Source organism: Camarhynchus parvulus, chromosome 2 (genome assembly GCF_901933205.1).
Source record: "Camarhynchus parvulus chromosome 2, STF_HiC, whole genome shotgun sequence".
Classification (NCBI taxonomy): Eukaryota; Metazoa; Chordata; class Aves; order Passeriformes; family Thraupidae; genus Camarhynchus; species Camarhynchus parvulus.
Window position 1 is genome coordinate 2,484,918 of NC_044572.1, and position 25,506 is coordinate 2,510,423.

A 25,506-nucleotide genomic window follows, 5' to 3' on the forward strand; every position below is an offset into this window, starting at 1 on the left:
TTTAATTCCGTAAAAATCTACCTGGTGCCTCTGGCAGTTGCACAGGGCAGGGAAGTGCAAGGTGGTGTCACAGAGGGCTGGGGAACAGCAAATTTCCTTTGGTTTGCTCCAAATGGACACTGGATTATTCCAAATTACCAGTTGTGATGCCTTGTGCAGGCTGGCCTAGAACAGAGACTGGACAGAGCTAAAGAATAAAGCAGGGATTTATGAAAAGGATCTCCTCCATGGATGCACCTTGGGCAGCACAAGAGCCCAGCCAGGGCTGCATCCAAGATGAACCAAAATGGCCCCAAAATGCACGAGCGCTCCCGGGGTCTCTCCCTGGGATCAGTTCTGCTCCATTTGCATCTTGCAGTTCATTGTCCCATTCCAGCTTTAGCCCAGGCAGTCCCACCCTGCTTGTTTTTCTCTCTCCAGCCCACGGTGTTTGTGCTCCTGGGGCTGAGATTTGGATCATTTGTCCTTGGTGCCCAGCTGGAGCAGGAATTGTTTTGTCTCCCTGCTCTGTGCACAGAGCTCATCATGCCCTGATGTGAAGCTCAGACCCACACACTAAAGCAGCACAGAATCTGAAAATATAAAAGCTACAACCTGAGGCATCAGCTGGGGACAGGCCTTGGAGTCTGCTGATGTCCAGTTTGTGGGGCAGTGCCTGTTCAGAAACCAAATCCTGCTGATTCAGAGAGAATTCTGCTGAGAGCTGTTGCTAACACACCCTGGGCACGTTCCTGTGCCTTTGGGAAACCTCTGTAAGTCCTACAGCTGAAACTTTATTCCACCTTCAGAAGAGAGGGCTCAACAAGCACAGTGGGCACTGTCTTTAAGAGGGGATGAGTTTTTCACAGAGCTGAACATTGGATAAAGTACCTCAGCCAATGCACAGGGTGTTCAGGTAGCACCTTGAATCTTTTTTTCTCCTCAATCCTGTAATCTTATTATTAATTTTGACAGAATCACAGAATAGTTCAGGCTGTGAGGCGCCTTAAACCTCATCTCATTCTCCTCCTGCATGGGTAAGGACACCTCCAGCTATCCCAAATTACCCCAAGCCCTGTACAGCCTGACCTTGAACGATTCCTGGGGAATGAAACAAGATGATCCTTAAGGTCCCTTCCACCCCAAGCCATTCTGGAATTCTGTGATTCTCTTCAAGCCCTGCTTTCAAAAATCCCAGCTAAAATTCCCTTGTGCTGCTCTGGTGCTGGTTTTGTGCCCTGAAAAGTGATTTAACACAACATATCACTGAGTCTTCAGAGCCTTGGGCTATGCAGCACCTTATCTGCTTTGTTTACTGCCAAAAATAAGCATATCTTGCAGTTCACTCCTGATATTTGCACAGAGCTGAAGTGGTTGTGGGGGAGCCTGCTGGGCTCTGTTGTAGCTCTTAGGCCATTAGCAAAAATCAGTTTTAAATTTAAAATACTGTGATTGCCAATAAGAATTGGCATGGCCCCCAAGGAAATTGTTTTTAAAAACTAGAAATTTGACCTGTAAACATAGAAATGATGATGTTGAGCCTTTGAGATGTGATGGATTGGCTGCTCAGGTGATTTTTGTGCACAGTTTGTATTAATGAGGCAAAAAGGTGGGGAAATACGTATATATATATATATAGGTTACATATGGGTTACATATATATATACACTTAACTTTATATAACCTATATATATATATATATACAAGGTGAGGGGCCAGAGACACACTTAGGATCATTAACTTGCTGTTGATTTGCCATTGTAACAGCTCCTGCCTGGCAGCTATTTATTTATTTATAAATAAACCTACAATTAATCTGATGCCTTTGGGACAGAATTCCTGTCCAGTGTGCAATGCTGATAATTCAGCAGCCCCCCATTCCTGAGTCCCACATCACATTTAGCTGTGGGATGGACCCTTGAGGAACAGCTCTGACCCACCCTGTCCCCACAGCCTGTCCCCCAGCCCACCCAAACCCCCCATTTTTGGGGTTTTTAACCCCCTGCAGTTGCTGGGCTGTGGCAGTGAGTCCCTAAAACGCTGCCCTTTTGCCTGTGTGCTGCAGGAAATTTAATCTCCCCGGTAAATGACACCCAGAGCTATTTTGGAGCCGGGCTCTGGAGGGAAGGAGAAGCACGTCAGCGATTTGACTGGAGGAGGACAACCCAGAGAGGAGGGTCAGGGGGGTGGCACAGCCTAACCCTGGCCAGCAGAGCCACTGCAGGGGGACGTGGGGGCACCTTCTGCACCTCCCTGCCATTGCTGAGGTTTCTGTTTTATTTCCTGGAGGGGAAAGAGGGGGGGAACCCAAGCCAACATGGTCTCCCCGCGTCCTCTGTTCCCCTCTTCCCTCTTCCCCCTCCTTTCATCTCAGTAGGAATCGGATTTTCCTTCCTCTGCCCGGAGCTTTGTCCTCCCCAGACTCAGACAAGACTCCAGGTAAGACCAAAGCCTTCAGCTAAGGACAGGTGGATTTGGGGATGCTGACATCCAGAAGGAAGTGGAGAAGGTTTGTTGGTAGCTGAGGGAGGGGTGAGGTTGTTTTTGTGCCATGCCTGAGGATGTTTTACTTTATGAAACCTATTTGGGGATGGAGCTGAAGGTGCAGGTACTAAACCCATCCTTCCTTTACTCTGAGCCAAATGTGTGTTGTTCTGCTTAATTACTTCTGAGCAAATGTCAGCCTCTAGAGGAGCAGAGTGAAAAAAATCAGGTTTAGAGCCGTAGACTCAACTTGATACACTTTGTCCCCAAATCTGAGACACCACTGGGCATGAAGAGCCTGGAAAAACACATGGAGAGGTGGCAGGAAGGAACATTTCAAAAAGCTTTATTTCCAGGGCATCATCTCAGTGCAGCTTTTCTCTTCAGCCAGGACTTTTTCCTCCTCTGAGCTCCTCTCTGGTGTCAATACAGATTGACTCTGCAGCCCCCCACCCTCCTCCCGTTTCTCCAAATGGTTCTGAGGGGAGATAGGGAGAGATGGAGCTGGACAGCTGAGGCTATTTTGGGCCCTACAGCTCAATGGGGTGGAGTGACTGTAATGACAATGACGTGCACTTGTTAAAATACAAGGGCTTAGGTCGTGGCTGATTGTCACCAGGGGAATTCTTTGTCCATATGGGAGCTGTGATCCTGCAACTCCCTCGTGGAGGAAATCACATGGGCCAAACCAGGAGCATTTCTAGCTTTGCAGAATTTCTAGCTTTGCAAATTTTTTTTTTTTTTCTGAGATTCTGGCACAGCTGCTTCTCTCCAGGCCTGTGTGTAAAGCAAAATGCAGCTGGGTGAAATTTGTGATGAAGTTTCTATATTTTCATTGCTCCTTTTCTGTCTCCTGGGTGGGAAAGCCCAGAATTTGTGTGTTTTCTCTCAATTTGTCTCCTTTATTCTCAGCCCCACAGAACAGGAGTGAGCATCACAAGGTGCCCAGACCTCCCTGGTGCTTTGGCCTTTTGCTATTGTCAGAGCAGCCATGTGAGGCTCATAAGAATAGAAGGAAAAGTGGCTGCTGTGGAGTCCTGAGGGGCTGCTCTGTGCAGTTTTAGGCCTCTGGGAGTCTCAGGGGTGGTTTTGTAGCTCCATCAAGCGTGGGATGTGAAGTCCCCATGTTGCAGTAAAACCTAAGGAGGATGAAATCCTTTCCTTGCATGGAGTTTCTTGGAGCTGGTGGTGTGTTGATGGAGAATGGTTTCTGGCCAGGTGGTTGAAAGTAGGATGAGTTTTCCAAGCTAAGTCTGTCTCTGTAAAGGAGGCAAGATAAAAGGTGTTTTAACCATATAAATCACCTGAGTGGCTTGAATCTCTTGTGGTTTTTATGAAGTGTGTGCTGCTAACATGGCTGGGAGGTGTCTGACCCTCCTGCCCAGTGATGTTCACGAACCACGTGATTTGCTCTTGCTCCTCGTTGGAATTCTCTAAATGTTTGAACCCATGTTTGCTACCAATCATTGGGAACACCCAGGTTATTGATAAGGGATTAGCAGGGGGAGCATGAGGGGGTGCAGGTCCCTCTGAGGCACTTGGTGCATTTCAGCCCTACCCTGAAGGTCAGAATTGTCTCGAGCTTCTCCTTTTCCCTGAGGGCTGCTCACCATGTTTAACACCATGTCAGCCCCTGACCTGCCAACTTTCCCTCAACATCTCCCATGGATTTTGGCTTAGGATGGAGGCTGTGGATGGGAGGGAATGCAGACAAGCCTTCTTGGGGTCTTTGTGGTCAGGATGACCCCGAGGTGTTGGAAAGTCACTTTTTCCCAGCCCGGTGCTTGAAGAAGGAGTCAGGATTCTTTGGCTGTGATTTTCAAGGTTGTTTATTCTCTGTTATGTATTACATTCTTTCTCTGACCTGCTGAGGTCTGTCTGGCAGGTTGGGTTGTGGCACACTGACCACCCTTGGGGTGGTGTTGGCTTTTTATACTAAAAACTACGTGTACTTTATTTACAATAATTTCCCAATCCCTATCACCTATGTTAGACAGTCTGTCTCTGCTCTAAACCAATCCAAAAGTGCCACCATCACCCAGAAGATGGAGGCCAAGAAGGAGAAAGAAGGACAAGGCACACCCAAATCCCTCCATCTTGGCTTCTGAACCCCCATTCTAAAATCCCAAAATTCTGCTTTTCCACCTTGTGACAAAATAACTGTCATTCTACTTAAACTCTTGTGGCTTGTAAGTCTTCATAGGAGGTTGGTATTTTTTTTCATGGGTTAAAATCAAAGGCACAGGGGTCTTGGGCTCTGTGCCAAGGTTCTCTGAGCCCTCCAGGGCAGCCAGAGGGATGTCCTGGGTTCCAACAAAACCGTACTCTGAGCCCAGTTAGAAGCTCCTCGCAAAAGGCTTCGTGTGCTGCGAGTTCTCTGTGTCCAACACCTCCAGTGATGGATCCCCCACAGAAACCTCCCCCATCTGCTCATCCAGTGACCTTTGGACATGCCAAAATCGCTTCTCCCTCACTGCAGTGGAATTCAGAGTAGGCCAAGCTAAGCCCTGAGCCCAGCTCCCGAGGCACAGATACCGCTGGAAGGGGATAAATCCCGCCCGCCTGGATTAGAGCGCTGAGCCCCGATTTAGGGGTGTCATGGGCAGCAGCACTGCCTGTGCTGGTGTGCATTTCACCCCCAGAGCTCCCTGTCTGCTGTGACAGCTCTCAGGCACCCACCAGAGCCCAGCTGATGTCACCCAGCCTGCAGCTGACACCCAACACTCGTGCTGTTCCAGAGTTGTCCATTCCCTGGGAAGCCACTGGAAGCCAGAGGGCAGCTGGGTTGCTGCTGCTTTCCCTCAGCAGGATTTTAAACATCAAAGGAAACCCAAACTTCCCATTTGACAACTCATGGACTTCCCTTCCCACCCACAGATTCCATTTCCTGCTGTTTTTAGATGGAGCAGTACAAGCAGATAAGTCGTGTAAACTGCAGTAATAGCGGCGCTGCCTTGATTTTTATCTGGAGCTTTCATTTCAGGTATGTTCTTTGAAAGCTCAGGATTCAGAGGCAGGAGGTTCCCTGTAAATCCTGCCTTTCCTGTCAGGAAAAGGAGTGAGAGGATTAGAATTTAGCATTGCAGAGGAAGTTCAGGAAACATAAACTCCAAAGGCAAGAAAAATACCTCAGATCAACACATTTTTGTCTTGGGCAAAGAACGGGTAAAAGAGGATTGAGGAAATGAGCAAACGAGTCATGATGTGGCTTAATGTGGTGTTGAAATTCTGTGCTTCTGATCTGTGTTTGGACCTTGGTGATCCCTTAGATTTTATTATATCCCCAAAATCTCTAATTTTGCTACTTGTGGCCACATTGTCTTGGGAATGTTTTATGGGATGGATTGCATCGTGCTTTGTGCTCTGAGTCCTGGTTGAGAGGAATAGTGGATTTGTCTTTCCAAACAAGCTGTGGGTCTGCTGGTAGATAAAACCAGCACTGGGAGAGAAAAGAAACAATGGGAAGGATTCCACTGATTGGTGAATGGAAAAAGAGCTTTGCTTTTACAAATAAAGTTTAGGTTTGTTGATAAATGAAATTAGACATGGAAAGATGAAAGAAACGATGGAGAAGAAAAACCCCTAAATTCTGTAAGAATTAAAAATTAAAAGAGAGGGTTATACATTAGAGGGTAATCTTTGGTATCAGGCATTTTGGGAAGTCTGAACTTCTCAAGTGCCTCAGCCAATGGGGAAAGAGAGAAGGGAAATGCGGCTGGGAAATTGGGATAAAAAGGAGGCTGCATCCTCCAAAAATTGGAGAGATCCCAGGAGAATGCCTCATGGCCTCTCCCTTTATTGGAATAAAGCCAAAAAGGACTCCTCTGTCTCCTTTTTGGACATAAACCTCTGGTGTTTGTAGATTAATTTTCCTACCATGGTGGACAGGATTCTCTTTCTAATCCTTGAATGGAAAGGCTTGGACAGAGATTAACCTGTTCCCCCTGTCCTGTCTCACACAAGGAGCTTCCTCACGGGCTGCTGACAGCCTGGGGACCAGTTGACCATGGGGGGAGGCCTCTGCCTCCTGAGAGGCTGTAGAAGGTTTTCCAGGTGCAGATCAGCAGTGATGAAGCAACGTGAATCCAACCCAACCCATCAGCCAGCACTGCACAGTGAATCCAGGAGGCTGGGATGGAGCCAGGCTGGGAGAGCTGAGGGACAGCCTGGAGGAGAGAATGGTCCAGGGAGAGCTCAGAGCCCCTTGCAGGGCCTGAAGGGGCTCCAGGAGAGCTGGAGAGGGACTGGGGACAAGGGATGGAGGGACAGGACACAGGGAATGGCGCCCACTGCCAGAGGGCAAGGTTGGGTTGAATATTAGGAAGAAATTCTTCCCTGTGAGGGTGCTGAGGCCCTGGAACAGGATGCCCAGAGCAGCTGTGGCTGCCCCTGGATCCCTGGAAGTGTCCCAGGCCAGGTTGGACAGAGCTTGGAGCAACCTGGGATGGTGGAAGGTGTCCCTGCCATGGCAGGGGGTGGAACTGGATGATCTTTGAGATCCCTTCCAACCCAAACCATTCAGGATTTGGTGGCACCACCATCATGGCTCTCCACCTCCTGATGTGTCCCACTTCCAAATACTCCATCAGGCACTGGAGAACTCTCTGGTTCCTACTGCAAGGCACTCATTCCCCTGCCCATGGGAAGCAGACACTGACAGTGATGGCACAGGAGGCCTGGACCAGCTGCTTGTTGGCCCCAGGGCAGTGATTTATTTATTTATCTGTCAGCTCTGTGCAGCCCTGCCTCTTCCCCCAAACACAAACCAGGGAAAATCCGAATGAATAAAGACATAAGCAAAATTATAAGTGCTGCCAGTTTGCCTTTGGCGTGCTCAGAAATGCCCAGGATGGGAATGTGATCTCTGCTGCAAATGATTCATCACAGAGGGATTACATGGGGAAATGTGACACTGGCAAATGTCTGAGATTTATTGGAAAGGGCATTTGCATTGACTAGCTTTATTCATGCTTTGTTGCTGGTCCTGTTGCTTCCAAGGGAGCTGTCCTGCAATTTACAGAGAGTTACTATTTTTTTTTTTTAAGTTTCAGAGTTACTGGGCTTTTTTGAAGTTTGAATGAACCTGTAAATAATTGAAGTCAGAGTAATTATTGAATAAGTTGATTGACAAGTTACACAGTAGAAATATTAAATCTTTTCCTTTTAGTGCATTCACAAGTCTGTCCTCTCCTGGCTCGTAAATCTATTTATCATCCTAATCCAGTGTGATGGGTTTTATCCCATTTGAAATGATAAAATGTAATTTACCTTGTGCAGCTTAACTTGTTACATGTGTTAGATACACACACAGCCTCATCCTTGCTGCAGGTTAGGATTTCATGCCTCTTGCTGCATTTCATGCTCTCCACACCCATAAAACAAGTTTTCCCCCCTTTTTTAAGATGGGGACTAACTGGAGTGTCTATCTCATAATTACAAAAGCCAACCAGCAGCAGAGCAAGGAAGAAACCCTGTTTTTCTTTCTGTGTTAGAAAAATAGCTAAAATAATGATGAGCATGCACTATTTTCACTGATCCCTGGGTTTTTTTTTCTGGCATTCTGGCCATTCATAATGGTGTGAAAACCTTATAGAGTGTGAGGGTACATGGTGAAGGTGTAGGTAAGAGCAGGGGATGTGGATTTTCACCCCACACTAGGAGGTCTGTGGACACAGGATCTCGAACTGGATGGGGAGGAGTTGCGAACACCAGATGAGTTTTTGGGAGCCATGGGAGAGGGAGACTGGACCTTGAGGCCACTGGGAAGAAACATCTTGGATGGATTTGCTGCACCAGTTTGGTTCAGGAGCAAAACTGACAGGAGTGTGGTGGTTTTTGGCTGTTCCTGACTCTCTGGTTTTTTGGCTGGTTTTTATTTTTGGGGGCCTTTTTTTTTTTTTTGGCTGTTTTTTGTTTTATTTTTTTTGGCTGGTTTTGGGGTTTTTTTGGCTGGTTTTGGTTTTTGGCTGGTTTTGGTTTTTGGCTGGTATTTGGCTGGTTTTTTTGGCTGTTTTCTGGCTGTTCCCGACTCTGGTTTTTGACTGTTTTTGACTGTTCCTAACTCTGGTTTTTGAGTATTTTTGGCTGTTCCTGACTCTCAGAGGTCCCAGGCAGCATCTGGGTTGTGGTTTTTTTGGGCACAGCTTAGCAGGGAGAGAAGGATGCACTTTAGAAAGTGAGCAGCATAAGAGTCGGGCTTTGGGAGCCCTCACCCTGCTCCTCCAGGCCCAGAAATGTCCTGGGGCCCAGGTGATGGAAATGGCACACAGGTGGGCTGAGGGAAGCCCCTGGTTGCTGAGAGGTCCCTGGCAGCTCCTCTTGTGTCTCTGTAGCCACCTCCAGGCACTTGTCCTTGTTATGCAGAGCCCGGTTTGATGGAGAAGTGAAGCAACTCTAATTTTCTGCTCTTTTTGACACTGCAAAGCTGGAAATAACTCAGAGTTATGCATTTATTGGACACAATAGGAACCCAGGAAGAGTGAGACGTGGCAGTGTCTTCTGAAGGTGAATCCAAGTGCTTTGATGGCACAGTGCAGCCTGAAGTTCAGGCTAGTGGCTGGGAAGTGTTAGGACACGAGCTCTGTGTTTTGATTGTTAACTCTTAGTTAATGCAGTGAGAGGTTCTGCTGGGCTCTTCAGAGCTGAGCTGAACCTCAGCATCTCCTTCTGAGCATTGAAATGGTCCTTCCCCAAATGAGCAGGAGACTCTGATTGTCAATCAATTGACTTCAGTGGAAATTTCCACTGACTTCAGTGTACTTTGGCTCAAGCCCCAGGCTCCTGTCTGCCCCTTCTAACCCTCCGTGCAGCTTCTCTGCTTGCAGCTGCACAAGCGTTTATGGAAAACACATTTTAAAGCTCAGCTGAGGGCAGGGGTTGGGGTTGTAAGAGTGTCCAGAGAAGTTGAAACGAATTCAGAGATTTCTAGACCAGTTTGAGACCCAAGAGAAAAAGAGATCTGTGTATTGAAGGTGGCCACTTGACAGAAAGTCAGTTGGTCTTAGCACTGATAACTGCAAGTCAATCATTCTTTACCATCCTAGCATTTACTAAAAGTAAATTTTCCTTGTTACTTTTTGTCCCCCTCCCAGATTTAATGTTTGAAACCCGTTTCTTTATTTTCTAAAGATTTGTGGCAGAATAATGAAATTTGCCCGATACCAGGAAACAAAAGCAACCAAAATTGAATTAGTTTAGAAAGGATCGATCACATCTAAAAGGAAAAGTCTTTGATTGCTCCTTGTCATTTTGTGTGTTCTTTGGAGTGGGAGACACAGGATAGGACAGGACATGGGGTATATTTTCTGTTATATGTAGAAAGGTTACATTTGGTTTTGCCTTAGATCTGTGACCCAGATGAAGTTTGGCTCAGCAATACTATTGGAATGATAATAATGCTCCCAAAATCACAGAATATCCTGAACTGGAAGGGACCCACAAAGACCATTCAGGACAACCCCAAGAATCCCACCCTGTGCCTGAAGCAGTTTTCCAAAAGTTTCTTGGGCTCTCATAACAAATACCATTTTGTATCTTTGTGCCACCCCTTTTCCAGTGTATGGATTTAATGGTAAACTTGTATTTTTCAATCCCCAGCAGCATAAATGGAATTAAATTTGTAATCTGTTATTGATTTTCATGCACAATTTGTCATTTACCTCAGCAAGTACATTGTCATGTATACACTGTGCACATAATTATTTGCTAGCCCATCCCTGTCTTTATATCAAGAAGTGGGAGGGGAGACAAGAAATTGGGAAAATGTGATTTTTCCCAAGGTCATGCAGCAAGTTGATCCAACCCTCACTCCCTGATGCCATCAGTGGTTTGGGCATTAACAAAAATTCACTAACAGGAGCTGGAGGAGGATGGAGAAATGGTGATTTAAGAAATTAAAGCAGGGTTTTGGCCTGCTCCTATTGATTTCTGCTGGAGCTGTGGGGAGATGGTGACAGCACCTGCCATTGGGTGAGAGAGTGGGTGGATGTGTGGCCAGCAGGGAAGCCAAACTGCTGCAGGATTAAGAAGGATATTTCTGTCTCACTGACTGGGTTTTATTTCCTTTCTGAGTTACAGCACCCAGAGCCCTGGTCCTTCTGCTGTGTGCAGCACTTGGAAGGTGAAATTGCAGGGATGTGCTCACCTGGAGTGGGACCATTCCCATGGTCAGACAGGAGCTGCCAGGACCGAGGGGTCTGGCATCATGAGGCCAAAGAGGTTAAACAGTGTGAGAAATAGCTACTCACTTTTTATAGTTTAGGAAGGTTTATTAAACCTTATCAAAATTACAACAGAAGACTGCATAAAGAAAAAAGGTTACGGCACTGGGAGCAAAAGATTTTCCCTGCCATATGCTCAGCCCCCTCACAATGGAGATTTTTCCCTTTTTAACCTTTTAACCCCTCCCAAAGTTCTGTCCATCAGCCCCTTCTTCTCTGTCCAGTGGTGGAGATCTCTTCCTCAAATCCTGATTGGAGGTCAGATGTCACCATAGTGACAAGCCAGCCCTCCCAGATGTCCCAACTCCAGCTGTCCCTTGATAACCACATGAGGGGGTACAACATAACTATAAATCTATAAACTTTTCTTAACCTATATACATGATATTTGTCTGTTAATTGTGAGAGTCAATCATGGCACTACTCATCTATCACAACAGCTTGAAGAGAAATGGTGCACTCAAGTCTTCTTGGAAAACCTGTAGGGAGTGACATTCCTACCCATGGCAGGGGGTTGGAATGAGATGATTTTCAAGGTCCCCTCCAACCCAAATTCGGAGATGGAGGCAGTTATCTTGATGGGCAGACCCATCTCTCAGAATGTGGTGTCCAGTTTGTTCCTTGTGGTTGCAGAACCAGCCCATCTGTCATGCAGCTTTAGTGCAGGTCACTTTCTGAGTGCCATGGAGGAAAGGCATCATCATTTTCCTTCTGTCTGAACTGCCCAAAGAGTTCTGTTTTGCCCATAGGCTCTGTGGGGAAGTGAGCTGCCTTATGCAGCAGTTTATTACCCTCAAATGTAAGAAATCCTCAAGACCAATAATATTCCAAGGCCTTCTTACCCGTAATGAGAAGGGCATTGAAAACGTGGGTGTCGCAGACATATTTTCTGAAAAATATCTTTGCTAAGATTTTTTCTCCTGAGAAGCTGAGCGTCCTCAGAAATGAAATGTAAACAATAATTATATTGTTTGTATATATTTTTAAATAATTATCTGCTGCTGTGGAATATGGCAGGTGCATCTTTGATTGGTCTCATGTGAATTGTTTCTACTTGATGACCAATCACAGGTCCAGCTGTGTCAGGACTCTGGTCAGTCACATGATTTTATTATCATTCTTTTCCTTTCTTTGCTAGCCTTCTGATGAAATCCTTTCTTCTATTCTTTTAGCATAGTTTTAATATATAGTTTTATTTTAATATATATCATAAAATAATAAATCATCCTTCTGAAACACAGAGTCAAGATTCTCATCTCTTCCCTCGTCCTGAAGATGAGGGAAACATCATCACACGTTGGGGTTCCAGGTGACAAACACCCTGATACCAGGGGATTGCAGTGATTTTTTGGGTACACCCTCTGCCCTGCTCTCTGCTGACCCTTTTCTCTGTGCCCCTGCAGGAAGGAAGCCGGGATGGATTACAGCTCGCTCAGTGGGGTCCCGCGCTTCCTGACCCGGCCCAAGGCGTTCATGGTGTCTGTAGGGAAGGATGCCACCCTGAGCTGCCAGATCATTGGAAACCCCATCCCAGTGGTGAGCTGGGAGAAGGATAAACTTCCAGTGCAGTCTGGGGGAAGGTTTAAAACCACGGAGGATGGGGATTTGTACCGGCTAACCATCTACGACCTGAGCCTGGAGGACAGCGGCCAGTACATCTGCCGGGCCAAGAACACCATCGGGGAGGCTTTTGCTGCTGTCAGCATCAAGGTGGGAGAGGAGACCACAGTCACAGAGTCAGCTCCTTACTTCATCCAGAAACCTTCCAACATCAAAGTAACCCTGGGAGAAGACGCCATGTTCAAATGCAAAGTCCAGGGCAGCCCTCCCCTCTCGGTGAACTGGGAGAAGGATGGGCGATACCTGAGGAACAAAGCGGACGCTGGGCGCTTCCAGATCGAGTCTGCTGGCGAGTCCAACGCTCTCACCATCCAGTGTGCCCAGCTTGGGGACAGTGGCACCTACACGTGCCGGGCAGAGAACCTCATCGGATCCGCCAGCGCCTCGGCCGCGCTGGTGGTGGAAACGCGCGGCTCCTCCAACCCCGACAGCAGCGGCAAGACGGCCTCCTTGCTGTCCCACCTGCAGAAGAGGCGGGAGGAGATCAGGAAGATGGACATCTCCCACGGCACTCTGGACTCTGCCTACTCGGCGGTGGAGGGGCTGTCCAGCCTGGGCTACGGCCTGTCCCGGGACTACGAGCGGGCGGCGGGGCTGGCCAAGGGCACGCGCAACGCCACGCCCGGGGCGCTGACGCGCACCTGCAGCGTGACCGAGGGCAAGCACGCCAAGCTCAGCTGCTACGTGACAGGAGAGCCCAAGCCCGTGATTGTGTGGAAGAAGGACAACGAGGTCATTGAGGAAGGCCGGCGGCACGTCATCTACGAGGATGACCAGGAGAACTTTGTGCTGAAGATCCTCTTCTGCAAGCAGACGGACAACGGGCTGTACACCTGCACGGCCTCCAACCTGGCGGGGCAGACCTACAGCTCTGTGCTGGTCACTGTCAAAGGTGGGTGGGTGTGGTTCTCATCAGGGTGGGTGTGCCTGCAAGGATGCACCTTTGAATTAGGGTGGGGTGAGTGGTATGGTTTGAACAAAATGTCTGCCTCCCAACTGCTGCAGGGGAGGGTGTTAGATGTGTCACACTTTTGTTGCCATTCTGAAGAACTAGGACTGACATTCACAAGAGTGGAGTGACCCTCTGAAGGCAAGTTCTTCACCACTGACTATGGCAAACAAAGGCATCTTGGATCTGGGAGGTTTTCTAGGAGCATTCAAGGAGCACAGACTATCCAGCAACCCAAGCTGGGAAAGGCTGAATAAAGCTCTCCTGGTGGAAAGGGCTTGGGCACTTGCGTAGATGACCTGGGGACAGAGTCCCATTGCTGGTGGTTCTTAGGAAGGGCAGTAAAGAGGTGCCAGGTAGGGATGGATGCGGCAGAACTGGCTGTGATGCCTCAGGTTTTAGCTTTAATATTTTTCAGATTCTGTGCTGCTTTAGTGTGTGGATCTGAGCTTCACATCAGGGCATGGTGAGCTCTGTGCACAGAGCAGGGAGACAAAACAATTCCTGCTCCAGCTGGGCACCAAGGACAAATGATCCAAATCTCAGCCCCAAGAGCACAAACACCGTGGGCTGGAGAGAGAAAAACAAGCAGGGTGGGACTGCCGGGGCTAAAGCTGGAATGGGACAATGAACTGCAAGGTGCAAATGGAGCAGAACTGATCCCAGGGAGAGACCCCGGGAGCGCTCGTGCATTTTGGGGCCATTTTGGTTCATCTTGGGTGCAGCCCTGGCTGGGCTCTGGTGCTGCCCACGGTGGATCTATTGAAGCTTCCTAATAATCCCTACTTTATTCCTTGGCTCCATCCAGTCTCTGTTCTAGGTCAGCCTGCACAAGGCATCAGCTGGTTCTGGGGCAGCTGCGGTGCACCAGGTCCCTAAGGCTCCTGTCAGTCCTGGTTTCACAGTGATGTAAGAAATCCATTCCCATGCTCTGGGTTAGTGACTGCCAATGCTCTGTCTCGCCCTCCAGGCTTTAATCACATCTGGGTTTGTGTTCACCATGGGGTTTACTCAGACGTGCCATTTGTAGTAGTAGTGGAAACCCCTCCCTACAAGATGAGTGTGTCAGGCTGCCTCAGATCCCCTGGGGGACCTACTCCAACTCTAATTACAGTCCAGCTCAGTTTTCCTGTACAGTGACCCACCAGCAGCCTGGCTCTTGCCAGGCTCTTCAGCCTTCTGCCAGCTTGGGTTGATAGATAGTCTGTGCTCCTTGAATCCTAGAAAACCTCCCAGGTCCAGGATGACTTTGTTTGCCACAGTCAGTGGTGAAGTGGTTGAAGAACTTGCCTTCAGAGAGTAATTTCACCCTTGTGAAGGTCAGTCCTAGTTCTTCAGAATGGCAACCAAAGTGTGACACACAATTTTTGCAGAATCCCAGAATGATTTGGATTGGAAGAGATTTTAAATATCATCTCATTCCAACCTCCTGCCACGGGCAGGGACACCTTCCACCAAACCAGTTTGCTCCAAGCCCCATCCAACCTGGCCTTGAACAATCCAGGAAGCTCTAAATTTTCCAGCTGCTCTCCCATTTGGCAAAGGGGACAGCAGGCAGTTTGGAATCCGTAAATGAGCTGTCAGAGACAAAGGACTTTTCCACTCGGGTGGTAAAACTCAAGGATTTTTCACTGGCAGCAAAATAAATTAGAGATAAAATTAAGTAGGAGTTATCTGTGTTTCATACTCATCTTTAAGACTCTCAGGTATTATTTGATTTTCTGTTTTCCCTTTTTTGGAAAGTGGCTCAGTCCCTGTGCCCATCAGTGACACCTGATCTGTGGGGCTCACTGGCATTTGTCCCACCCCTTGCTGTCCCGTGGAGGTGCTGAGTGGCATGGGGAAGGGCATTTGTCGTGTTCCATAAAGCTGGGGTTACCTCATGAGCTGGGGCTCGGAGCTGAAGATCAATCCTGGCCCTCACTCTGGTGGGGGATCACTTTGAGGTTGGATCAAGCTCATTTCCCTGCACAGCACCTTGCAAAAACAAACCTCCCCTGCTCTGCCTGTTCTTACTGCTCTCATGGCTGCAACCTGTTCCAAAGGAGGTGAGGAAAGCAAAGGGAGCAGCCAGTCTGGGAGCAAGCGCCATGGGAAAGGGTTATTGATCCCTGTCCGTTGTCCAGAGCTGCCTGTGAGTCAGGAGGCTGAAGTGGAAATGTTTATGGATTGTTTATTTTTTATGCTGTGCCACATTTGGCTCCCTGTCCAGGCCAAGGCTGCCATGGAAAATCTACGTGTGTAGGTTATAATTAGGCCCTGATAAATGACTCTCCTTTGTGTCACCAGAAGTTCTTCTCAGCCCTCCCAAGACAGGTCAGAATGATGCAGCAGATGGAAAAAGCTTTTAATTCTGTTGAGCTTTTAATTCTGTTGTTTTGTGTCACTGGTGATGCCATTGGTTCATCTGTTGCCAGGCTTAGGGAGGGAGATCATCTTGCCATGCAAACTTCTCTTTGCTCAGCCATGTAGGAGAGGGTGAATTCTCCAAGCAGCCATCCCTAGAATCATAGGATCAGAATGGTTTGGGCTGGAAGGGACCTCAAAGGACACCTGGTTCAAACCCCCTGCTATGGGCAGGGATGCCACTCAGTGGATCAGGTTGCTCAGGGCCCTGTTCAAACTGGCCTTGAACACTTCCAGGGGTGGGACATCCATAGAAAGCCTCCTATGTTCTGTCAATCTACATCCTAGGGACCTAAGGACCCAGGAATCAAACATTTGTGAACTCTTTGTTGAGCCTGTGCCTTAAAGATCACTGAGGTGGGCAAAAAAAAAAAAAAAAAAAAGGATTTTTTGAGCTGTTCCTAAATGAGATTTAGTGAATCAGACTTAAACAAAAAAAGGCTACAGGGCAGAGAATCACTCTCCTAAACAAGGAAAACTGAAGCTTGATTAGATTCAGAAATGTGCCTGGAACAGAGATAAAATCACAATCCATACACTGAGATGTGAGCTGTAAAAGGAATTGGGGAAATTGTGCCCAAGAATAAACCTTTAACAAATCAAGGAGTGGGGAGGATGGGAGGAACATAAATAACCAGCTTGGCTTTGCTGAAGGCTTTGGAGATTTCCCTGGGCCATGTGTAAAGTTGCTGAGAACAGAATTCAGGTCTCCACCGTGGGCCAAGCTGTGCTCGCTGGAGTCCCTGAATAAAGTAACCAGATACTGGATGAGAAGGTTAAAGGTTGCAAGCCAAACAGGATGGAGATGGGTAAAAACACCCTGGTGCTGAGGCCACCTTATTCTCCCTCTGATCAGATGGGATTTTGGATGGTCACTGTCATGGCAGTCACGTTGGAGATCTGAACGAGAATTGCAGCTTGAGAAATGAGGACGTAGAAAGGAAATTGGGAAAGCACGGTAGCTAGGAAGATCAAAGGCTGAAGATGGTGGAAGCTTTTCAATCTACGTTTAGCCAGCTCTTACTGGGAGGATTTTCCTTATTCTTACCTTTCCTGGACCTTTTTCATTAGGCAGAGGGAAAACTTGCCTCTGGAATAATAAATGTGAGAATTCCAGCAATAAGAAAGGGGAAATGTAGGCAAGTGAAAAAGTGAGGTCCAGAGGGCAGATGTGCCTTGATAAGGTTAAGAAAACATTGGGCTTCTTTGCAGGCTGCACCTATTCTTAGCAAAATATGTGTTAGCAGGGCTTGCTTTTTAAAAATAACATCCTCTCATTGCCAGTTTGCTTGCTGGGGACCAAACAAAAAAGCCTATGAGAGACTGGAGAAATATCTCCTCAGGATATGCAGCAAAACAAATCTCTGAAGTTCTTGCAGTTTCCTGCTAATTCCATGAGCTGCTCTTGCTCTGTGCTCCCTCAGTGTTTTGCTGTGCTGCGCCTCTCACATTTTTCCCAGTGGGCAGGTTTTGGCAGCTCTCTTATTTTCTGTTTTGTTTGCACCTCTCTGACCTGGGTGTGGTGCTGGTTATGGGCCAGATGGTTTGGGATGCCTGCTCTCAGGAGACCTCTGGTCCTTCTGTAGTCCCCTGACCCAAATCTACCCCCTCTGCCTGACCAGGCACATTCTGGACCTTGTAAAGAGCATGGAGGGATGCTCAGGAGGAGGAGGAGGCTGGTGGGGTTTGGAGCCACTCTGACATCTCCAAAAGCCCTGGGCTGGGTTCATCCCAGGCTTCAGTTCAGTTTATCAGCTGCTGTTGCTCTGAAGCTCCATTCAGAGGGAGATAAGACGTGTGTGCAGGACGAAAGCAGAGTTGTTTTCAGAGGATATCTGTGACCCCCAGCTGCCAAAGATAGCCTTGCACTGCCTTTCCCTGGCTGGGAGAGCACTGCTGTTACTGCAGCATGCTCCTAAGAGTCAACCAACCCTGCTGTGCTTGAACATTTAAGAGCTTTTTCCCGGAATAGCTTTTTTATTTTTATTTTTTTTTTTCACTTTAGGTACTGCTTAGTGACTGTAAAGGGAGAGGGGTTAATGATATGGCCAGCTGCTCCAAGTATGGGAATACACTTGTGTGCCTCTCAGGTGCAGCTTGTGTTTCTTTTTGGCCCTTGTGCAGCTCTCAGTGTTCCCAGTGGCAGCTCCAGGCTCCCTCCTGCCAGAGGGCTGCATCCCTCTGATCAAAGCTTGCTTACAGAATGCCAGAATGGTTTGCTTTGGAAGAGACCTTAAACCTCATCTCCTTCCAACCCCTGCCATGGCAAGGACACCTTCCACTATCCCAGGTTGCTCCAAATCCCACCCAGCCAGGCCTTGGACACTTCCAGGGATCCAGGAGCAGCCACAGCTTCTCTGGGCACCCTGTGCCAGGGCCTCAGCACCCTCAGAATAAAGAATTTCATCATAATATCTTATTTAACCCTGAGAAAAAAAAATCAGGAAAAAAAGAAAAAAGGCTAATCACCATCTGGAGTGTGGGCAGAGCAGATCTGTGACCGTGTTCACAGGGGTCCAAGGATGTGGGAAGAGATGAGGATCTGACTCCATGTTTCAGAAGGCTTGATTTATTATTTTATGATATATATTATATTAAAACTATACTAAAAGAATAGAAGAAAGGATTTCGTCAGAAGGCTAGCTAAGAATAGAATAGGAAGGAATGATAACAAAGGCTTGTGGCTTGGACAGAGAGTCCAAGCCAGCTGGGCTGTGATTGGCCATTAATTAGAAACATGCAACATGGGCCAGTCACAGATCCACCTGTTGCATTCCACAGCAGCAGATAACCATTGTTCACATTTTGTTCCTGAGGCCTCTCAGCCTCTCAGGAGGAAAAATCCTAAGGAAAGGATTTTCCATAAAAGATATCTGTGATACAGATCTGTGTACCCAAAGCTGAAGGCTTTTCAAGCCAAGATTTTGATTTGCCTTAAACTAAGGTGTATTTAGGCATAACATTAAAAAAAATAAATTTCCAAGTTGACATGCTTAGGGTCACCTTCCTGCTCCTGGACATAGTGTGGGTTCCCAGTCAGGTTTTACCCTCAGGATAACAAAGATAGTCCATGGCATTGCTCCCTCCAGGTGTCCTGCCAAGCCTTTAGAGTCTGGTACCTCATTTAAACTGAGAGAGGGGAGCTTTATATCAGATATTAGGAAGAAATTCTTCACTGTGAGGGTGGTGAGGCGGGATGGAGTCACAAAAACCAGCTGGGAGCTGGCACAGCCATTACTGGGAGGTGAAGGTACATATCCAGGCATGATCTCTCACAAAGCATGAGCAGTGTTCCAGCACTGGCTAATCCAATGTGTGACATGGCTGTGGCACCAGTCCCGCGGCCCTGGCCACCAGCTGTGCTCTTCAGTCCAGCTCCTCTTTCCCCACTTTAGGGCTGGGGTATCAGGGTGATGTCACAGTGCAGCTGTCGCTGGAATTTGACATTGTTCAGCTCATAAAATGACTTCCCTCACTGTCATGCAGCGGCTTGGTGGGTTTGATCTATGCTTGGGTTGGGCCCTCAGCCAGAGCACTGCAGCCCCACTGCTGGAGCAGGGCTGAGCCAGTTCGGAGACTGGGGCTCCTTCTCTATTTCTTTTGTTGTTGTTGGCAAAAGCTGCTACAGAGCCCTTGGGGCTGGTGGGGAGAACAGAAAACTCCTCCTTTTGTGCACATCTGATTGTGCACAGCCACCTCACAGCTCTCTGTGCCCCTTCAGATCACTTCTGCTCTAAGACCACCCGTAAAACATTGGTTCTTGCACCAGCTCAGCTGCTCACTCCCACCTGGAATTTCTGCCCTGTGCGGTGTCCCATGCCCAGCTTGTTTGTCATTAAACTGTCACAGACATGTTTTATGAGAAATCCTTTCCTTAGGATTTTTCCTCCTGAGAAGCTGAGAGGCCTCAGGAACAAAATGTAAACAGTGGTTATCTGCTGCTGTGGAATGCAACAGGTGCATCTTTGATTGTTCTCATGTGGTTGTTGCTAATTAATGGCCAATCACAGTCCAGCTGGCTCGGACTCTCTGAGCCACAAGCCTTTGTTATTCATTCCTTCTTTTTCTATTCTTAGCTAGCCTTCTGATGAAATCCTTTCTTCTATTCTTTTAGTATAGTTTTAATGTAATATATATCATAAAATAATAAATCAATCCTTCTGAACATGGAGTCAGATCCTCATCTCTTCCCTCATCCTCAGACCCCTGCGAACACTGCCACAATTAAACCAGTTCTGGAAGGATTCTTTTAAAGGCCTTTTACTCCAACCAGGCCTTGACCACTTCCAGGGATAGGGCAGCCACAGCTCTGTTACTATGATATTTTATGAAAAATCTCTTTGCTAAGATTTTTTTTCTCTTAAAAAGCTGAGAAGCTTCAACTTCTTTATGTTTTGCTGCTTTGAAATATAATTTAGGAAATTGTTTACTCAACATGTAAATTGTTTTAATTTAATGTCTAATCACAGCCAGCTGTGTCAGACTCTAAGTCTGTCACAAGTTTTTATTATCATTCTTGTCTAACCTTGTCTCCTTGCTCTTTAGTATAATTTTAGTATATAATTTCATATAATATAGTATAATTTTATATAGTATAATATAATTTTATATAGTATAATATAATTTCATATAATATATAATACATAATATATAATGTATAATTTCATATAATATAATATAATTTCCTATACTATAATATAGTATAATTTCATATAATATAATTAATTTCATATAATTATTTTCATATAATATCATTAATTTCATATAATTAATTTCATATAATTAATTTCATATAATTAATTTCATATAATTAATTTCATATAATAGCCTTCTAAAAACTTAGAGTCAATTCTCATCTTTCACCTCATCCTCAAACCCACAACACTACAACACAGCTCCTCTGGGCAATGTGTTTAGGGCCTCACCACCCTCAAAGAGAATTTCTTCCTAACTTCCCATCTAAATCTACTCTCATCTCTCATTCTCCTTTCTCTTTTTACCCTCTTAAGAACCCACCATACCCTTCAAGGCGAAGCTGAAGGACCTCGAGGTGAGGGAGAAGGAATCTGCCACGTTCCAGTGCGAAGTGCCCGTGGCTGGGACAGAGACAGCTTGGTTCAAGGAGGAGACCAAGCTGCAGCAGAGCAAGAAGTACAACATCGAGGAGGAGGGCACCTACCGCCGCCTCACCGTGCAGAACGTCACCACGGACGATGATGCTGTTTACATCTGTGAGATGAAGGAAGGGAGCAGGACCATTGCAGAGCTCTCTGTCCAAGGTAAGTGAAATAGGGGTCTCCTCCAGCCAGGTCTCATAAGCTCGTTGAGGTCTATTTCACACCCAAGATAGCTCAGGTACCCTAGAAGGGATAAAATCAGCAGGATGGCTTCTGTGGTAGTGTTGGAAACAAAACGGTTTTAATAAAAGGCAAAATAACAAAACTCTTTACAGAAAAAACAAGCCAGGTGCAAATGTTCCTTGCCCCTGGTAAAACACCTCAGAAAAGCCATTAGTGTCTTTGTTGTCTTCTTTTTCTAGTAAATTGTTCAGGTGGGACTTTTTGGCTTCTGTCCGACTGGCCATCCTTAAGTTTGAGGTGAAGTCCCCCAGGTCCTATGAGATGTCTTTTCACCTAATTGAGGAGAGAAACTTCTGGGCTTCTTTCCTTTTTAGGGGGACAAAGGATAGTTTTGTCACTCCATCAACAGGGGGGAGCACATTGCTATAGGTAAGAACAGCTCTTGGTATTTCAGATTGGCCAAAAGTGTGGGGTTCACCCTGAGGCTCTGGGTTTGACCTTGTGAGAAGGATTTGCCACGTCCATGTGGGCACTGAAGAGGAGCAGAGTCCCTTGTGGTGTGAAGATGTGGTCAGTGGTCCTTAGGGCTTCTGGCAGGGTGTCTCTGGACACACGGCCACACAGCAGGGACAGGCTGTGTTGTACAAGGTGTCATCCAGTGGGAGCCCATGCTGAGAAAAACTTCCTCCAGCTGTGGCCTGGGCCTGTAGACTTCTCTTTGATGCCTTGGAGTGGCTTCCTTAGACAGAGGCTAGGCAAGATTAAAAGAATAAAAGTGGGTATTTATTAAAGGCCTTCAGTAGTGGGCAGTCAGAAACCTCTGAGAGGGGCTACACCCAGGATGGATGATGGTCGTGAGTTTTTCATACAATTACAAGTTTGGTCCATTTACATACCAGGGGTTAATCCTCCAATTACAGCTTCATGTAATGAGGTAATTTACTCCAAGTTTTCTCCACCAATTCACAGAATTCCCAGAATGACCAGGTAGGAAGAGACCTTCAAGATCATCGAGTCCAACCCAGCCCCAGCACCTCAACTCAACCCTGGCACCCAGTGCCACATCCAGGCTTTGTTAAACACACCCAGGGATGGGGACTCCACCACCGCCAGGCAGCCATTCCAGAACTTTATCACCCTTGCTGTAAAAAACTTTTTCCTGATATCCAACCTGTATTTCCCTTGGCACAGCTTGAGGCGAATTCACTGCTGTTTACATCTCTCAGGGCCTGAAACAGTCAGGTGTCCCTGAGTTTCAGGCCTAGAGAGGAATTGTTTTGTGTGAATAAAATGGGAGAACAGCTGCTGAAAGGCTATGGAGTTTTAGAGTTACATACCCGAGCAGTACAGGATCTGAAAAATATAAAATCTAAATCCTAAGGCATCCCCTTAACATGACCCCAAACATCAGATGTGTCCCCTGGCACTGTCACACCCATCTTGTCTGGTGTCCAGTGAACAGAGTGGTGACTCTTGTCCAGGAATAATGCTGACCACCATGAAAAGGGGGTTTAGCAGCTGTGGCCAGATGTGCAGTGCAGGCTGCAGTCAACACCAGCATGGTTTAGATTGGAAAACACAGCTCCAGATCCCTGGCAGCTGGAGCAGTTTTCTGGAGTTTAGGAAGGGGACAAGGAAAGTCTTGGGACTCCAGCTGCTCAGAGTGGCCCCGAGATGTGTTAGAAAGTCTCTTTTTCCCAGCCCAGCCGTCGAAGAAGGAGTCAGAGCTCTTCATTTCTCAGTCTCAAGGTTGTTTATTGTTTCTTATCTATAAAATTCTTTCTCCTGTCCAGCCAAGGTCCACTCAACAGGACAGTCAGAGGCACTCTGCCTCCCCTGGGCATTGTTATCTTTTTATACTAAAAACTACATGTACAATATTTACAATTACTTTCCAATACCTATCACCTATGTTAGACAGTGAGCTTCTACTCTAAACCAATCTAAAAATATCAACATCACCCAGAAGATGGAGGCCAAGAAGAAGGAGGAAAAAGGCTGGACACGCACAGATTCCTTTATCTTGCCCCCTGAACCTCCATACCAAAAACCCCAAAAATCTATTTTTTCACCCCATGATAAATTCACTATTATTCTACCTAAACTGTCGTGGCTTGCATATCCTCATATAAGGTTGGTAACTTGCTCCATGGGTCATAATCAAACCCACAGGGGTCTTGGGCTCTGTGCCAGGGTCTCTGAGCCCCCTGGCAGGGTCCTGGCACTCCAGGACAGCCAGAGGGATGTCCTGAATTCTGACAGGAAAGGACAAAGGATGGCCATGTCCAGGTATCCTGAGTCTGGTGGTTCAGAGTGGAGTGGGACTAGGTGTAGTTGGGTATGGTGTGGGTGTCTCTCAGTGAGTAGACACAAACCCCACAGCTGCAGGCACTGGAGCCTGCCACAACCACAGGATTAATCTTGTCCTGACTCATTTGGAGTCTGAGTATACTCCCAGTGAAACCAGAAGGAGTTCTTCGTATATAAATTACTACAAGACAGCTGAGGGATGTGCATCCTCATGCAAATTCCTTTTTGTACCACCAGTAAAAAGCTGAGAGTGCACAGAGGTGGATGCAGAAGGGAAAATTTAGTCCAGAGACTTGGGAGAGCACAGACTGACATCTTTTTGTTGCACCTTCCATTAGGTCTGGACCAGCCTACCCCTGTGTGTTTGCTCCCAGTAGGACAGCTGGTATTTTGTTCACTTGTTTGTGCTGTAATGGTATGTTCCATCCAAAAGAGAGTGACTGAGCCAGGTGGAGCTTTCTGGAGGGGAGAGAAGGCAGAGCCTTCCTGGGGGAGCCTTGTGCCTGCCCTGGGAGGGGATTGGAGCGAGAAAGGTGGGGTGGGGACAATGTGAGAGCTTGGCCAGAGGTAAAGAACTGTGGGATGAGGACAGTGCTGAGGGCAGAGAGGTCAAGGAGGAGGATAAGCAGAGAATCAGGTCTTGCATCTTGTGGTGAAATCTGTGCTTGATGTGTTATTTTATGAGGGAGTTCAGCATTGCTGTCCATTAAACAGCTCTGGGTGATCTGCCTGGGCAAAGCCTCTTTCACCTCTCAGGGACTGCTCTGGAGCTGGAGCCGGTCACTGTTGGTCATTTGGGGTGGTCTCCTTGTGGTTTGGCCACATCTTTTCTGTGAACATTCACATCTTATGGCTTTGAGGTTGTCCTAGTAAGTGATGATAATCACAGTCACTTGGAAAGGACATAAATTCATTCAATGTGAATTTCTGTTGACACTAAGAAGAAACCTGAGATTTTCAGTGTCTTTCTCATTAATTTAGGTAACTTCTGTGTTTGCCATGTTGGTTGTGTGACTTTGATGGAGGGGAAATCCTAAAGGCAAAGGAGAGACCTGTCTGGCTTTAGACTGACCTACTTCAGCAAAGTTTTAATTTGAATTTCCAGCATATGTGGGTAATGAAAGTTGACAAATCTATTCTCATGCAAGGCCATGTATATTTTGTGTTTACCCAGCATCTGGCTCTGCTTGGTAGACAAGAAACCTGAGTGACTGCAGTCAAATAAGATTTGCTTTCCTCTCTTTAAAGGCCAAAATGAGTCCTTGGGGTCATCTGTTCTGTGTGACTCAGAGCCTTGGAATTTATTTTCAGGTGTCTGCATGGTGTCTATAATATTTTGACTGGGAGTGGGCTAGTCCTGTTTCAGTCTGGATGGTCCAAAGCGTTTAATATCTGCTGTTTGCTGACTGTGATTATTGTGTTATCTGAAGGGAACATCATTAAAAAGCTCCCACGGAAAACTGCTGTCTTCATCAAGGACACAGCCACCTTCTGCGTGGAGCTGGACAACGACTGCCAGAACGTCAGGTGGCTGAAGAACAGAGAGGAAGTGAAACCCAGCGACCGCATCTCCATCACGCGCTCTGGCAAACAGCACACCATGACCATCCGGGAGTGCAAGGTGGAAGATGCTGGGGAGATTGCCTTCCTGGCTGATGAAAGCAGGACTTCCACCCAGTTCACTGTGACCAGTAAGCTTCTCTTTTGTTTGGCCTTGGTGTTGTGTTTTCCCATGGCACCGTTGTTGGTTTGAGTGCCACCGTGGTAATTTTGGTGTCCAAAACCAGCTGAGGGTTTGATATGTGGCACAAAAAGCCATCAGCCCATCTGTGAGTGTTGTGAGATGTTTGGAGGGATCCAAACAGGACTTCCACCCAGTTCACTGTGACAAGTGAGCTCCTCTTTTGTTTGGCCTTGGTGTTGTGACTTCCCATGGCACCATTGTTGTTTTGAGTGCCACTGCGGTAATTTTGGTGTCCAAAACCAGCTGAAGGTTTGATGTCTGCCACAAAAAGGCAACAGCCTGTCTGTGAGTGTTGTGAGGTGTTTGGAGGGATCCAAACAGACAGAATATCCGTAGAGTCATGGAATGGATTGGGCTGGATGGGATTCCGCCCCATGCCATTGGCAGGGACACTTTCCATCACACCAAGATTTTCAGGGCCTTGTCCAGCCTGGCCTTGAAATGGATGCTCCACCCCTGGCCTCCACCACTTCCAGGGGTGGAGCATCCATGGTT

At 47.1% G+C, this 25,506-nt stretch overlaps 1 protein-coding gene across 1 annotated transcript in view; it reads left to right on the plus strand.

Moving 5' to 3' along the window:
• The first annotated feature begins 2,258 nt into the window (after positions 1 to 2,258).
• OBSCN (obscurin, cytoskeletal calmodulin and titin-interacting RhoGEF) overlaps positions 2,259 to 25,506 on the plus strand; it is a 159,326-nt gene continuing 136,078 nt past the window's right edge. The window contains 4 exon segments of the mRNA XM_030971157.1: positions 2,259 to 2,418; positions 12,086 to 13,194; positions 20,667 to 20,936; positions 24,698 to 24,958. Of these exon segments, the coding sequence (XP_030827017.1) occupies positions 12,099 to 13,194; positions 20,667 to 20,936; positions 24,698 to 24,958 (1,627 nt within the window). The 5' untranslated portion in view covers positions 2,259 to 2,418; positions 12,086 to 12,098.